Source organism: Primulina eburnea, chromosome 14 (genome assembly GCF_022965805.1).
Source record: "Primulina eburnea isolate SZY01 chromosome 14, ASM2296580v1, whole genome shotgun sequence".
Lineage (NCBI taxonomy): Eukaryota > Viridiplantae > Streptophyta > Magnoliopsida > Lamiales > Gesneriaceae > Primulina > Primulina eburnea.
In genome coordinates, this window is record NC_133114.1 from 27,360,607 (window position 1) to 27,375,626 (window position 15,020).

A 15,020-nucleotide genomic window follows, 5' to 3' on the forward strand; every position below is an offset into this window, starting at 1 on the left:
AGACGGGAGGGTTATCAAAGTACATAGGAATTTGGATAAAACCAAGATTTTAATTTCATGATATTACAAGATTCGGTAAAGAATATAGAGTATGTTTCTTATGAGACAGTTTCACAAATCTTTATCTGTGAGACATATCAACTTTATCGATATTCACAATAAAAAGTAGACAAAAACTTGTGTGAGACGGTCTCACGGGTCGTATTTGTGAGACAGACCTCTTATTTGGATCGTCAATGAAAAAGTATTACTTTTTATGCTAAGAGTATTACTTTTTATTGTGAATATGGGTAGGGTTGACTCGTCTCACAGATTATAATCCGTGAGACGGTCTCACATGAGACCCACTCTAAAAAGTAATACTCTCAGCATAAAAAGTAATACTTTTTTCATGAATGACCCAAATAAGAGTTCCGTCTCACAAAATACGACCTGTGAGACCAGTCTAACACAAATTTTTGCTAAGAATATATTATATGTTACCGTCAAGTAAAATCGCATAAAAAACATAAGTTACATGTTTTTTCCAAGTTCTTGTTTAGTGCGCATAAGTTTGGAGAAATGACTACTTCGGTAACTGTTAATTCGAAATTTTTGACGAGGGAGATGATTTTTTTTAATTTAATATACTTTCACCGTTCCAATCATACATTTTTTTTCTCTCGCATTGTCCCTAATATATAGTTCGATTTTTATATTTAATAGCTCTTTTTCTTAATTTTGTTTTACAAATATACTCATACTAACTAAATGTTGCAAAACGTGACACCATATTTTGAATGAATTAAATTAGGGATAACATAAGGAGTTAATTTGTAAATTTTGATTTTCCAAAATTTTTTTAATCTGTGTAAAATAAAATAAAATAACATATATATATTTGAGACTAACGGAATAATAAATTTATTTATATACATAAAAAGTTGTAAAACTTTTTATTGTATAATTGAATGATTGAACCAACCCACCCCTCTCTCTCCTTGATTATACTATTATGTGAGCTACTTATCAATCAACGTAGAAGCATATACATGTAAACAAATATTTTGTCATTTGGCTCGTGATGAAACTTGGATCAATAAGTGATGAGTAGGTTTCTTGTGAGACGGTATCATGAATCTTTACCTATAAGACGAGTCAACTTTATCGATATTCAAAATAAAAAGTAATACTCTTAGCATAAAAAGTAATACTTTTTCATGGATGACCCAAATAAGAGATCCGTCTCACAAAATACGACTCATGAGACTGTCTCACACAAGTTTTTGCCATAAGTGATTACTATATAATCATGATTACTTAAGCCATGTCGATTATATATATTATATACGAATTAGAAATTATAATCTCTAATGGAAATTAGCATTTCGATAAGTAAGGAATCAAACAAGGAAGATTAGCCTTTAATTACCTTGTGAAGTTATTATTAATATCTTGAGTATTTCATCTAACATTAGATTACGAATTTGGGCAGCCTAAATTCTTAAAAATGCTATACATTAAATATTTATACATTTTTAAAAAAAAATTACAGTAAAAGGAATTTAAAATAAGAATGAATTATTAACTCAATGCAATATGCTAAGATCGACTTAATTTCTCTTATACAACCACAAATAAAAATAAAAATAAATTGGCCACTCTGAGCTAACAAAAGCATGTTAAGTCAAACAAATGACAATTAATGCATAATTATTGCCTTATTATAGCGTTGGTAATTAACTTAACATGGTTGAAAGGAGTAATTTTTCAAAGGTCAAACTCTATTATAAGTAAACGACTCTCTCAAATCTCGAAGAATCAGACAATTTTAAGTTATAAGTCTTTTAATATTTTTTATTTTCCGAGCACAACCAGGGACGAGAAAAAGTTTCGATCCTGGACTAAAAATTTGTGAGCTAAAATGTGGGCTAAAATTTGTGATATACTCAATGTTATTTTATTTCTTAAGTTTGTAGGCTAAAATGTGGGCTAAAATGGGCTAATTTTTTTTTTTAAAAAACTCCATCCATATTTTTAAACAAGCCCAAAAATCAAGCCTGGGCTGGAGCCCACCCCAGCCTTTGGGGTGGCTCCGTCCCTGAGCACAACGAACTGCGCCGGATCTCGCTTCGTCGTCGAGTCGATCGCAATGGTTACCGATCGGCTTGTATGTGAAAGGCATTATCATGTTAATCATCACTATAATTAAATTATTCTTAACATTTTTCATATTAATGCAAGATCTTTTGGGGCCAAAGAGATCAAATTTGTCGCTCAATTTATATATATAAAAATACCCAACTAGATATTTAAAGTTTGTTAACAAATCATTAAGAAATAGACTATGAATTAAATAAGAGATGGTGATGATAAGGTCACCTATCACTAATCAAGTAATTATAACACAAACAATTTTTTTTATATGTATAAAAAAAAACTATAATATAATCGCTCTAACGATTTTGCGTTTGTCAATTTATACATATTTCTTGTATCATGTGGATTCTGCAGCATGTATATATATATATATATATATATATATATATATATATATATATATATATATATATATATATATATATATAAAACTGAACTGTTCGGTACAAACTTGAAAGTGATGACTAAATTTTCTGACAATCCCATAAAAATGGATCTATATATATAATTATATATAAAATTAAACTGTTCGGTCACTTCGGTGCAAACTTGAAAGTAATGACTAAAATTTTCTAACAATCCCATAAAAATGGATCTTCAACCCGGAATCCTATGTCGGATCCAGCCAGCTGCCATGAAGAAGCATAATGACAGTATATATCACTATGATCTATATTACTATCCAGGCCTAAATCTGGCAAGTCGAAGAAAGTATCATCATCATGAGTCGTTGAATCCGAGTTTCTTGATTCTTGACTGTGATGCAGTACTAAATGCGTGGAGGAGCGAGAACTGGGCAGCATGGCTCGGTCCGGCTCGGCTAGTTCGGCTTCTTCGGGAAACATGGTTGTGGCGGCTTTCGCTGCAGCGGCTTGTATGTCCTTAGGCGCGGTGGAGACCGGGCGGGGGAACTCATGAGCCAAGTGTGGGAAATTGAGACAAGCCGAGTTTCCCTTTATGGCCAAGGCCGCCACGTCGTGTGCTCGAGCCGCCATTTCGGCGGTTTGGTAAGTCCCGAGCCATATTCTTGATTTCTTCCTCGGCTCCCGGATCTCACACACCCATTTGCCCCAGTTGCGCTTCCGGACACCGCGGTAGGTCGGATGCTTGATGCTGCCGCTGCTCGTTTTCCTCTTGGCATCTCGATTATTGCGTAATTTCTTTGTGACAGTTTGAGATTTGGAACACTTTTTTGAACTCGTTGTGCTTTGTGGTCCAATAATATTTAACGAAGAGTTGGAAGAGGTGGAAGGTGAAATCGGAGATGCAGAAAATGACGCGGAGGAGGAAGAGGAGGAAGCACCCGCGGCGGCGGCGTGGAAATTAGAAACCGAGTCTTGAGCTACGTGCACCAACAATGTTTCTTCCATGTTAAATCTATCTAGCTAGTAGCTGACAGAGAATGTAAGGAAACGGAAAATAGGATTCTTCCACTAGCTCAATTACATTTATATAACGAATATTCATGTGCCTTTAATGTTACCTTTAGATACACATATCTATAAATAGTTTTTATTTATTTATTTATTTATTTATGTTATATATCCATTGTACTCATCTCCACATGGGTAGGATGAAATAAACCTCCATATTCACAATGAAGTTACATTCACTTACTGGATACTATAAATAATATATCAAAATTATATATCTAATTGATGAGTGTCACCTCAATCATGTATACAGAAATAAACACAGTAGATGAGCAACATATAGAATATATACACAAACGTATATATGTTTTTTTTTTTGTCCTAAACACTGGAATGAAAATCATCAATAAGAAGAATTAAAAGCATCAATACAAACCCCCTAATTAATAATAGTGTCTGATATCGTCGTATTATGCATGCAAGTTGTTGTGCCGACTAACAAAATTAAATATTAATAACAAGGCCATTACAAATGTATGGAGCATGGACTAACAAAGTCACATACGTTGTTGGGGGTAAAAGGGGCATCTTATTTTCTGTCCATTCAATGTTTTCACATGCAAAAACGGGTAGGGGCCGTTGTAGGGATATAAATATGTGGAATGATCATCAAATATCATGAATGAGTCATTGTATTTAAATACATATATACTTATATATATGTATATACATATGAATATATACTACATACGATAAGCCATTAATTGTAAAAATGTATATTTGGTATTATTATTCCTTTATTCTTTATATTGAAGTCTGAACGACGTCGTAAGAGTGTTAAGATATCGTTTGGTTCAAATGATAAAATATTAATTTTTTTCACATCTAATACCTCCATAAGAGCACGGGTCATAGATGATCCGAGATATTAAATGGATAATCAAAATCAAAGTGCAAGATGATTTCTTCAGAAACCGGGCAGGTGGATGCCTTGGACATCTTCTCCTCAGGTTACCAAGTGCCCGAGCTCTCATAAAAATTCCCGAGAGGTTTTCTACCCGAGCTATCTCGAGAAGCGCACCTCACTCAAGTGCAATAGTATGAGCTACCTTGTGCTTGACAATCATTACCGTCAGAACTAAATGAGTTTGGCGTGTCAAAGAAGTCATCAGAAGCAAGGTATCGACAACCATCTTACCATACTTAGCAGGTGGTCACTGAAAACATGGTAATAATAAGATTTTTTCCTATAAATAACATATATTAATCTCATTAAAAGGAGTCTGAAATTTGGTATCTTCAAGCACTCACATATATCTTCACATATATTGCTATTATCCTTCACCTTCAACCTGTTTACTTAAGAATCGGAGTGACTATGTCGAACATCCCTCTGGCGCCATTCACGAGTTCTTTTCATTGTCTGCAGGTCACGGTGGAAGCCATAACTTACAGATATACCTTCATCACACAGATATATCTTCTTGCTCATTTTTCCTTAAATACAACTCTCATAATCATCCGGTGATTTGCCACGACCTAGCTCACCCGACTCATCCCGGATATCATCAACATCCTTGTTTTTATGACTTGAGTTCCATGATATTTTGAACTCTATATCATTTTATTATAAGTATCTTCCAATTTAATTATCATCTTCATGTTATATATACATCTCATTTTACAAACCAAACAATGTCTAAAACAATCTACCATACATAATTCCGAATGTGCTCACCTCGTAACTATTTAAGGTTTTTTTTGTTGTTGTTGTCAAACGCGATGTCGAAGAAATTGTCCTTCCCAAGATTTCAGTTAGTGAACATGTCGACACTAGAAAATACAATAAATACACCAAAAATATTGGACCCATCTCGCTATATATATCTGGACCATTTTAAATAATTAAAATAAGGAAAAAAACAAGAAAATCGCATGCTAAAATCGAGCCACATTAATTGACGAAAACCTTTTTTTTAACGTTCCCCGGTCAGCTGCAAAATCTCAGCAATTCAGTTCCAGAAATTTGATACATCAATAATTAAATTTAAAACATATTGCTAATTAATTTGGTTAGATTTTTTTATTCCATGTAAAAATTGTTAAACAAGTCAAATGAACCAAATCAATGGTGGCATTTTTAGAGTGTTAAACATTTAAAAATAATCGAACGGAAGGTAATAAAGCACCAAAATTCAATGTCATTATTATAATTAACGGTAATAAAATTAATATAATATCCCATCAACCCATATTATATTTCGGAAAATTGAAGCAATTGAGTCCGAAAATTAAACCACCTGAATATACTATTGAACTGCATAATTATGAGACACATGGCTCACGTGCAAGTGGGCCCATACTTGTCCCCTTAATTGTTTATATATATATATATATATATAACCCAAAAGACTAAAGAGCCCATTCATAAAGGTAAAGCTTGGCCCGTATCTGATACAAGAGACTTATCAAGGAAGTCTAATTGATCTCACCTCAAGGATCACTTCACAAAAGAAAATGGGCCCCCGATAACCGAGCTACGAGCCCATACAAAATAATGGTAGATAAGATCTTAAATCTTTTTGGTACATGGTCTTGTGACAGCCGATCTTTTACTTTTGCTAGTCTTTTATGTCAAATCTAAAGCCACATTTCGATGTTCATCAAATGTTCTATTATAAGATGCGCACATTTAAGTTCACGGTGCATACGGCGGATTTCCAGGCACAATAATATCATATGTATTTGAAGCACGTCATTACCTTTAATGCCATATTCATATATTCTCTACTTGTCTTGTATACTGAGTGGATTTGCCACTTGTTCGGTGATAAGACATGTGATATAACATCAAACGCAGCTAAAGAAATGGACAGGAACAACAGAAAAAGACAATGGCACTCACAGTACAAAACTTTTCCAATTGATTCCACATTTATTCTACAGCATTGCAATTATCAGTTGTCACAAACGGTGGAACATGTGATAAGAAGATAGAATTGCAAACTCGTCTGTTACTAATACTTGAAATAAATAATGAAATGGGTAAATACCATATCTGCTGAGTGAAAATCCACGTTATAGTCTGAGTGTATCGATATTTCGCTTTCCGTCCGGCCCTTTTGTGTACCATGATGAATAATAGTCTCCATAAACCACTTGACGATACTTAGGCGGCTCAAAAGCTGGGCGTATGATCTTTGTTTTTGCAGGGTCGTGAAATGAGGAAACAGATAAACGTGCTTTTTTAGCATTAGTTATAGCCCGATGGACAGCACTTTTATATTCTCCATTCGTTATAATCTGAAAGTAAAAGACAGTTCTAATTCTAAGAAAAATAGACAGAAATTACAACTTCTTTGAACATGATTGTTTACATGTCCACGCATTTTTCATACGTTAATGCAACAGATATGATAGCCAAAGACACAAGAAAGTGGATATCAAATACAAGGTACTGATGATGATTCCAGATAAAAAAGTACAACTACTATATATATTATACCATTTTAACTTGAAAAACTTACAAAATCTCTCCAAAATTTGCACGATATAAGACAAGAAAAACCCAAATATTTAAATTGGACCATCTCCTAATTTACCTAGTCTAAAATGCTTTCAGAATGCGGACAATCGGTGAATATGGATATGCATACGTAGATGCATAAACAGATCATATACATTCGTGTTCTCCAGTTTTATGCTTGCGTGCAAGGAAAAGTGATACAAAATGGTCATGGGACAAGAGTATAGAACAAATAGAATGGGTGTTACAGTGGTCGAACATCCATGATATAACAATCCAAAACTATATGCTATTATATTACTTGGTACCGGACTAATTTCATTCGAGCAATTAAACTTCTCTCAAACACCACATGTATGCAATCCGATTAATCACATGTTCGGCATTCGAGATTTTAAAAAAATCACAGATGACAATGAAAAACATATGAACTTACTGATAGAAGATGATCACAGACTTTTGTGATAAAAGCAATGACAATGAAGATTACCTCAGTTTGGTCAGACAAAATAACTACAATAGCATGTGGCAATGGATTGATGGGTACCCATTCTCCATCTTTCAAGACCTCAAGGCCGCCAATGTCATCTTGAATGATAAGTGTGATGGCACCGATATCAGAATGTGATTGTAATCCAAGAGTAAGCTCGGGCTGTGGGCAAGGAGGGTAGTAGCTAACAGTGATGTTTTGATAGAATTCACCAATAGAATCTTTAATTGATGAAGATGGTAAGCCCAGGCTTTCAGCGATCAAACTGAGTAGTTTTTGAGCTAGAATGTGCATTTGCTCACTGTAATCAGTTACTGTTTTTCTGTACATGATCTTACACTTGGTCATTTCGCATAACTAAGAAAGAAGTTGGGGTTATTCACTCATAGACAACCTTAATGCGAGAGAGAGAGAGAGAGAGAGAGAGAGAGTTCACCTGTAATCAGATGAAAAATGTGGCCACTTAGATGGATTGCGGCGGGATAGGGGTAAAGTATGGTGATCAAAATAATCCCTCCAATCCAAAACTGTATCATTCGATGAAACTAGCATTCGGCTGCCGTAGCCCTCAGAAGCAGGGGACTTGGTGTCGCATGCATAACTGAGCTTTTGAACCATAGTACAATCCTCAAAAAAACAACGGCCCACCCTCATCATTCCATCCAGCAATTCAAGTGGAACCCCATGATTGATCACTTGAAAGGCACCCCATTGCCCGCAGGCTTTTCCCAGTTCTTCATGGACAGAATTAACATTGGTAAGATCTATCACGGGCGCAGTTGCACCATGCTGATCACTTCTTTCTTCCAGATTTTTATTCGGCCTGGTGTCGTGCGGCTGGATATATTGCGGTGGCACTACCCCTTCACCATCTTGTGCAAACGATTGCACTCTGATGTGATTAGCATCAATTGCCATTTTGTTTTTCTTCAAGGCCTAATTACAACAATAGCCTATGAAAAAAAACAAAGAAAAACACACACAACGTTTGCTGCAATGGATTTTTTTTTCAACTTCTGGTGCGCAAATAATGCAGAGTTTTTCCCACTAACCCGTTACCAAACATTCCTCAGAACTATGAAAATCAGATCAACATGTAGGTGAGAGATTTATAATGAAATCAAGATTCAGAAATGCTGATAATATCCAAAGCCAAATAATTTACCCAAAAAAAAAACATACCTTTACCAGGGTTATGATGAATAATTGTAGTATCAATTTTTAAACCTAAAATTTAATCAAGAAAAAGTGAAAAATATTAATGAATTGTTGTTAACGGACGGACGGCAAGTGCCTGGCACACCGTTATCTGCAAAGCTTCGAAACCCAGAAAGGGGCTCTACTACATAATATAACTCATCAAAAATATAACTTGTAAATTTTTTTTCCATTAAATCTAATAATAATTTATATATATCTTATAATATATGTTATATAAACAAAAATAGTATATTTTAAAAATATTATATTTTTAAAAAATAAATAAAAATAAAACATTATATATAAATAAAAACAAAAATTAGTGCAACGTGCATTGCACGTGACCTGCAACTGAAAACCTCAGACCTCAGCTTCTGCGCTCAACTCGAACACCTCTCTTCGTTGCTTTGTGCTTTTCCTTCCCTGCTGATTTCTAAATTCTTCTTTTTGATATTCAATTCAGTAAACAAAACGCAAAAACAATTCCCAGAAAATTTCGTGTAATCATGCGAGTTATTATTGGATGGAATCTTTATCTGATGTTTTTTCTTACTCTATGATAATATTCTCATTCTTTTGAAATCAAATAGCCGAACTGCTTGAGACATTACAAAAACCAGCGAAAAAAGGGAAGGCGAAAAGGCGTTACGAATCATATACTCCATGATTAATCTCTTCAAAAGAAGTGGGTTTTCAATTAAGAATAAATGTTTAAATATTGCTGGATCACCATTCATTGGACTGGAGCGCACGCCTTCAAAGTCCGTACCTAATATGGGCTTCGCTGAATTTTCATTTTTTTCCGCAGAAAGATCTGAAATCGGTGATTTTTCCAAAAGGGTATGTCCAAGATTGGATTTTTATCATACTTGCTTTCAGTTTTTATTTTTGCTAAGATTTATAGCTTATGATTTATTGCTCGTACATGTGAAGAAATGGTCTGCTCTGTTTGTGTTGTGCCTATCTTGTTGTGTTATAATTGATCATTACTCCTCCAGAGTTGAAACAATGTGGCATTCAGTGTTTGTCTAGTTGAATTTGCCTTTTGGAATTGTCTCATCAGTAGTAAACCAATTGGAATGCATGGGAATGAATGGAACGAAATGAGTTGAATTTGCCTTTTGGAATTGTGTCATCATTAGTAAACCAATTGGAATGCACGGGAATGAATGGAATGGAATGGGAATGGCTAGTTCTGTTCGATAATTCCATCCTTGTCAAGGTTGAAGCATGAATATACTGTATCAGTCAAAAATTTATAACAGGCGAAGAAAAGGTATAGAACCGGAATAACTGTGGAACAGAATTGTCGGATATGGAATCGAGGATATAAATTATATTTTAGCTTTGTAACCGAAAACGGAGAAAAAATTCTCTAAATTGTTACTTCAAGAAATATAATTACCGGCATCACAAGTGGTTGATAGGGAGAGCATAAACACAGTTTTACTGGCTGCCACTTTTATGCCACATGTGAGTCTGTTTTGGATGTTCAATGTTCCTTTCGATTGCTTAGAATGATATGCGGGTAAAGTGCTTCGACTCAAGTTGCAGACAACTAGAGAATCAATAATGGTACGGCTATCTTGAGGATTATTCTCTCCTTGGCACAAGGTTTTAGTAAGCTATGCAGGAAGAGAAAAGCTGCTGGATGGTGCTTGTATGATTCGATTGTTATTAATTTAAGACATTGCAACACATCATTTTCATGATAAAATAACACAAAACTGAGACTTTAAATTCAATAACTAACATTTAGCCTTGTGTGATAATCTTAGATGCCTACTTTGATTCTTTTTTCTTCCAAAAGAGAGAACATTTAATCCTTACGACATCTTCATGTCTCGATGATCTAGCAACTGTATGGATTGTTAGTAAAAGGTAGTCTTCACCGCTAAAGGTAACAAATTAATGGCCGTTATTGCTAGAAAGACTTCTTTGCTTTGATGTATGGCCACACATGGTCATATATTTATTTTATACTCATGGAAATCTTGTGTATGAATTCTTTGGTTGTGTTAATTCTTCATTCATTAACTATGACTAATAATATTGTTCTTTTTTTTTTGCAGGTTACCCGTCGAGTTGGTGGTTAGTATGCATTCATCGTAGCTAAATTTATTTCCTGTTATAGACCTCCTACGTGCGAGTGATTGTCTATAATTGATGAAAGTTTAACCTACACTACGTTCATTCTTTTAACGTGCTGCCCTCATTCTTCCTCCATGTCAGTATAGCTCTTTACATTTTTTTTAATCATATATCCGGTTCATTAATAAATATAAAATATACATTTAAAGGATGAGAAATCCTACCAAACAATCTCTGAAAAAGATATTTACAACACAATTGGGATACCTTGCCTTGACATGAGAAGATTACAAGTTATTGATTTGAGCTAATAAATATATAGCTCAACACTTTTTTTTTGTTGGATACTTTCCATCCTTGCTTGGAATTTATGATAATAAAATCCGCCATTCAGTCACTTTCATTTTTAGATAGTTGCTATAATTTCACTAGGGCAACCAGATAATTTTTCATAGACTGCAGGATCATTCATTGGCTGTTTACTAATATGGGGAGCACATGTTTCGTGATCCATGTCTAAATCAGCAGACAGTAGATTTTTTTCTTTATTTTTCCCTTTTTACTTACTTTTTTAGACTTGGGGGACTTTTTTAAAGAAATTTATAGCTTAAGTAGACTTTCTATTAACTACAAATAATTGATATTCATTGACAGATCAATGTATCCAACGCAAAGATCACAGGACCAGGCGACATGCTATGATCTATCAGTCCTCATTTCAATGTGCCATGAGCAATAGAGAAAATACGGGAACTTCTTGTCTTGTTAGATGCCTTTCCTCCGGAGCTACAGAGTCTACTGGGAAAAAAGAATCTGAGGTCTCCCTTTAGTTAAAGAATTTCTACATGATGTTTATTCATTGGGTTCACTATATTCTAGAAACTGCTCCATGATTCTTATTGGTTTCAACATACTAGAGTCACATTTTTAGCTAGACTTCACATTTTAGTTTACAGCTACTTTTTTTTAAACGTTATTTGACAAGTGATTATCGGAGATTCCTCTGATCTTTCCCTAGCTATTTGCATTCTCATGTTTAGTTTGTTCTGTGTGTGTATGCTGTGTAGGTTGAAAGGTAAGTTATAATGCATCTCGTGAAATTTTCAGTCCCCTTGTATTATTGGTTGCACAAATATTAATAAAGAAAAATCAATTGCCATTATTGGTTAATCTTGTCATGTGAGACTTTGCTAATTAATGTCGTTTCATCGACAAGATGATTCACGCTACATGCCAAAAGTGATTACAATTATGAAGTTCCTTATCAAGTTGCATTCATTCTTAAGTTTATATTTTAAAAAATAAGCATATGCGTTACAACCATATCTGTATAATATATGTTTGATGTGATTTAATTGTTATTTAGGTAGTGAAGTGATGGTGATATTTGTATTCTAAATCGAGAGAGATTTCTTCCCTCTTGGTATAGATGTAGGTCATGTCGGATCACGTAAATTATGTGTTGTAACGTGTTAACTCTTCAATTAAGTTTCTAATATTCAAAATTCAATAGAATGATTATTAATTTATTAAATAATTTGGTGTACTCGTGGCTTACTGCATAAAAAAATCCTCGTACTTATCTTTTGAATCCATTCCCATTTTGACAGACTCAAAAAAATGTATCCACCATCGAGGATCCCTTTGATGCTCCAACATATAATATCCCAGAGAAGCCGGTGACATTTACAGAAGGAGCTTCATACAGTCTTGTCATTCTTGCAGGGCTTGGCATCGCTGGGGCTGCAGCTTATGGTGTTTTCAAGGAACTGATATTTGAACCAAAAGAGTGAGCTGCATTTGTTTATCCGTTTCTATTTGTTTTCCAATCTAACTATTTATCTGCATGAACCCATGAGATTTCTATATCCAATGCTTAATCGATATTCTTTGATGCTTTGTAGGTACGAAATATTTGGGAAGGCTCTTGAACGGATTCAGAATGACAGCCAAGTAAGCATCCACCAAGATTATCTCATGAAATATCATTCTTTCTGTTGTTGAACACGAGTGCATGAATGAAAATATTTTTGCTTCTTCAAATTTAGAAACTAACCGTCTATGCAAAATAGTGGTTGATACACAGCTATGTGCAAGACATTTTGAGTGTCTAGAAATCAAATTGGAGGGGGGGAAATTGTTAAAATGAGAAGCCTTAATTATAACAAATTAAATACTAGTTAAGTTTGTGCTAGTTTCTATCTTGGCTGCTGAAAATGATTCATATTCCCTATTATTCGACAGGTCAGGGTTAGAATTGGATCCCCAGTTACAGGTTATGGTTCGGAAAGTAGGAATCGTGCTGCCCGACAACGTATACCCCATAACAAATGGACGGATGAAGATGGCGTTGAACATATTGTGGTGAGTGGTAACTTATATTTTTTTTAAATCACCATTCCCACATTCCTTTGTGATGGTGATATTTGTCCCCGAATGTGGTAAATTACTCCATGCTCTCTCTCTCATGTAAAATCTGGGATCCATCCCTGATCATGAGCCCAGGGTGTGATGATTTTGGCGGATTCAAAATCGCTCTCTATATTTTATGTGCAAATTCATTAAGCAGCTGAAACCTTTGTTGTTGAAGGTTAATTTCCACATCCGTGGTCCACATGGAGCTGGCAAAGTGTACACAGAGATGTTTAAAGACAAGGTGGACAAGCAGTGGAAGTTCATGTACCTAATCGTTGAAGTCACATCGCCTTCACCGGCTCAACTAATGCTCGAGTCTTATGTTCCAGCATGAGTAAACGTGAAGCTGAAGACGATTCATAGATGTCGTTATCACCAGCAAAAACCCATCACAAATGTTTTATTAACAATGAAATTGTGGGTTTTTGTTGAAATTTTGGACTCATGTTCAGTTGAACCTGCTTTAACAGGAGTTGTTGTCCAGTTGAAAACATGTGAAGGTTTCTTTTAAGCTGCAACAACTCCTGTTATAACAAACAAAAAAGTATTTGTATCATCGTTTACTCTTTGCCTTCTCCAACCCGGTCCTTATATTTGCACCCACCACCTTCATGTCTTCTACCTACAACGTAACAAACATTGAACCAAATAGGAATAATAGCCATAAGCTCCACCTATTTATTCGAAATATTTGTAATTTTATTGTTTTATGTATGTTTTTATTTTTTTACAAAATTAGTCATGTATTTTTAATTTTTTTAATAATTTTAGTTTAACAAAAGGAGTTGGAGGTCGGTTAGTTAATAATTCGTTTATCACGTTTAACGAGTCTAACTCGAGCTCAGCTCGTTAAGTAAGGTTCGTTTTCGAACTCGCTAAACAAACTCAAACGAGTTTTTTAACGAGTGGAGCTTCAAGCAGTTCGGGAACAACTTGGTGCATGTACATCCCATTAGTTAGGTGCATGTACATCCCATTAGTTAGGACCCTCGTTCAAATTTTGATCCACCTTATGGTCTGGTTTTTTGATTTATTTTGAACAGGAATATTATGCTCTGATAATTGTAATCCATAACAAGAGAGCAAATTGATAAATCTTGGTAAAAAAATTGAGATTCAGTTGATAGTACCAACCATATTCGAGGGTGGCCTTCGAAAATCATAGCAACATAATTCTTATAGTAAAATAAGTATTAAATAATTTGGAACCCCAAGGGAGGAAGTCTTGAACTATTTTCGTGTACCATGTTGAATTTGGATACATTAATTGACAATAATATCATAAACACACATTGTATATGCTTGTACAATTTTTTAACAATTCATCTGATTTATACTAACATAAAAACAAATCATAATTACAAATAAAATAAATAATAAAAAGAAATTGAAAAGTGACGTGAAACACCAAAATTGATGATACACCACATTTGTAGGTCTAACCTCATGTTGTTTGTTTAACAGTCGGAATATCTTCGAAAGAAATAAAGATGACGCCCCTGTCCACGTCCCGTTAGTGTGTCACCATGCTCACACATCGTGTGGGGGTGACATTTATTCTATTCTATGCATCAAATCTTGCACCGACTTTGTTTTTTGCCAATGCACATATTTCAGATAAGGGATATACACATCTCGCTCTCTAAATTGTTTTCATTGCGTATTTACCCTTTTCTAATTATTATATCAAACAGAAATAGGCACCAGAAGTATCAGAATCAATGGAAATACCGAATTAAATTTACAAAATAATTGAGTCATCAGCCAATAATCTATAGGAGCCAAT

General features: G+C 34.5%; 3 protein-coding genes across 6 annotated transcripts; 1 reads left to right on the plus strand and 2 right to left on the minus strand.

Moving 5' to 3' along the window:
• Window positions 1–2,688: 2,688 nt before the first annotated feature.
• LOC140812144 (ethylene-responsive transcription factor ERF039-like) lies at window positions 2,689–3,633 on the minus strand. Its single transcript, XM_073170358.1, has one exon. The coding sequence runs from the start codon at window positions 3,507–3,509 to the stop codon at window positions 2,712–2,714; it is 798 nt and encodes a 265-aa protein (XP_073026459.1). The 5' UTR covers window positions 3,510–3,633; the 3' UTR covers window positions 2,689–2,711.
• Window positions 3,634–6,210: 2,577 nt separating this feature from the next.
• Window positions 6,211–8,881, minus strand: LOC140811630 (jasmonate-induced oxygenase 4). Of its 4 annotated transcripts, none has more exons than XR_012113498.1 (4): window positions 7,965–8,879; window positions 7,529–7,850; window positions 6,520–6,815; window positions 6,211–6,307 (listed from the first exon to the last, which is right to left on the minus strand). XR_012113498.1 is itself a non-coding variant. In XM_073169641.1 (4 exons), the coding sequence occupies exons 2-4, from the start codon at window positions 8,444–8,446 to the stop codon at window positions 6,591–6,593; spliced, it is 1,029 nt and encodes a 342-aa protein (XP_073025742.1). In that variant the 5' UTR covers window positions 8,447–8,464; window positions 8,711–8,881; the 3' UTR covers window positions 6,393–6,590. The 4 variants fall into 4 exon arrangements, 3 of the variants coding, with proteins under 3 accessions (XP_073025742.1, XP_073025743.1, XP_073025741.1); XM_073169641.1 differs by lacking the exon at window positions 6,211–6,307 and having other exon boundaries at window positions 6,393–6,815; window positions 7,965–8,464; window positions 8,711–8,881; XM_073169642.1 differs by lacking the exon at window positions 6,211–6,307 and having other exon boundaries at window positions 6,393–6,815; window positions 7,965–8,481; window positions 8,711–8,879.
• Window positions 8,882–9,056: 175 nt separating this feature from the next.
• LOC140811632 (probable mitochondrial import inner membrane translocase subunit TIM21) lies at window positions 9,057–13,814 on the plus strand. Its single transcript, XM_073169643.1, has 7 exons — window positions 9,057–9,568; window positions 10,801–10,819; window positions 11,474–11,637; window positions 12,430–12,608; window positions 12,724–12,772; window positions 13,064–13,183; window positions 13,410–13,814. The coding sequence occupies exons 1-7, from the start codon at window positions 9,392–9,394 to the stop codon at window positions 13,566–13,568; spliced, it is 867 nt and encodes a 288-aa protein (XP_073025744.1). The 5' UTR covers window positions 9,057–9,391; the 3' UTR covers window positions 13,569–13,814.
• Window positions 13,815–15,020: the final 1,206 nt, after the last annotated feature.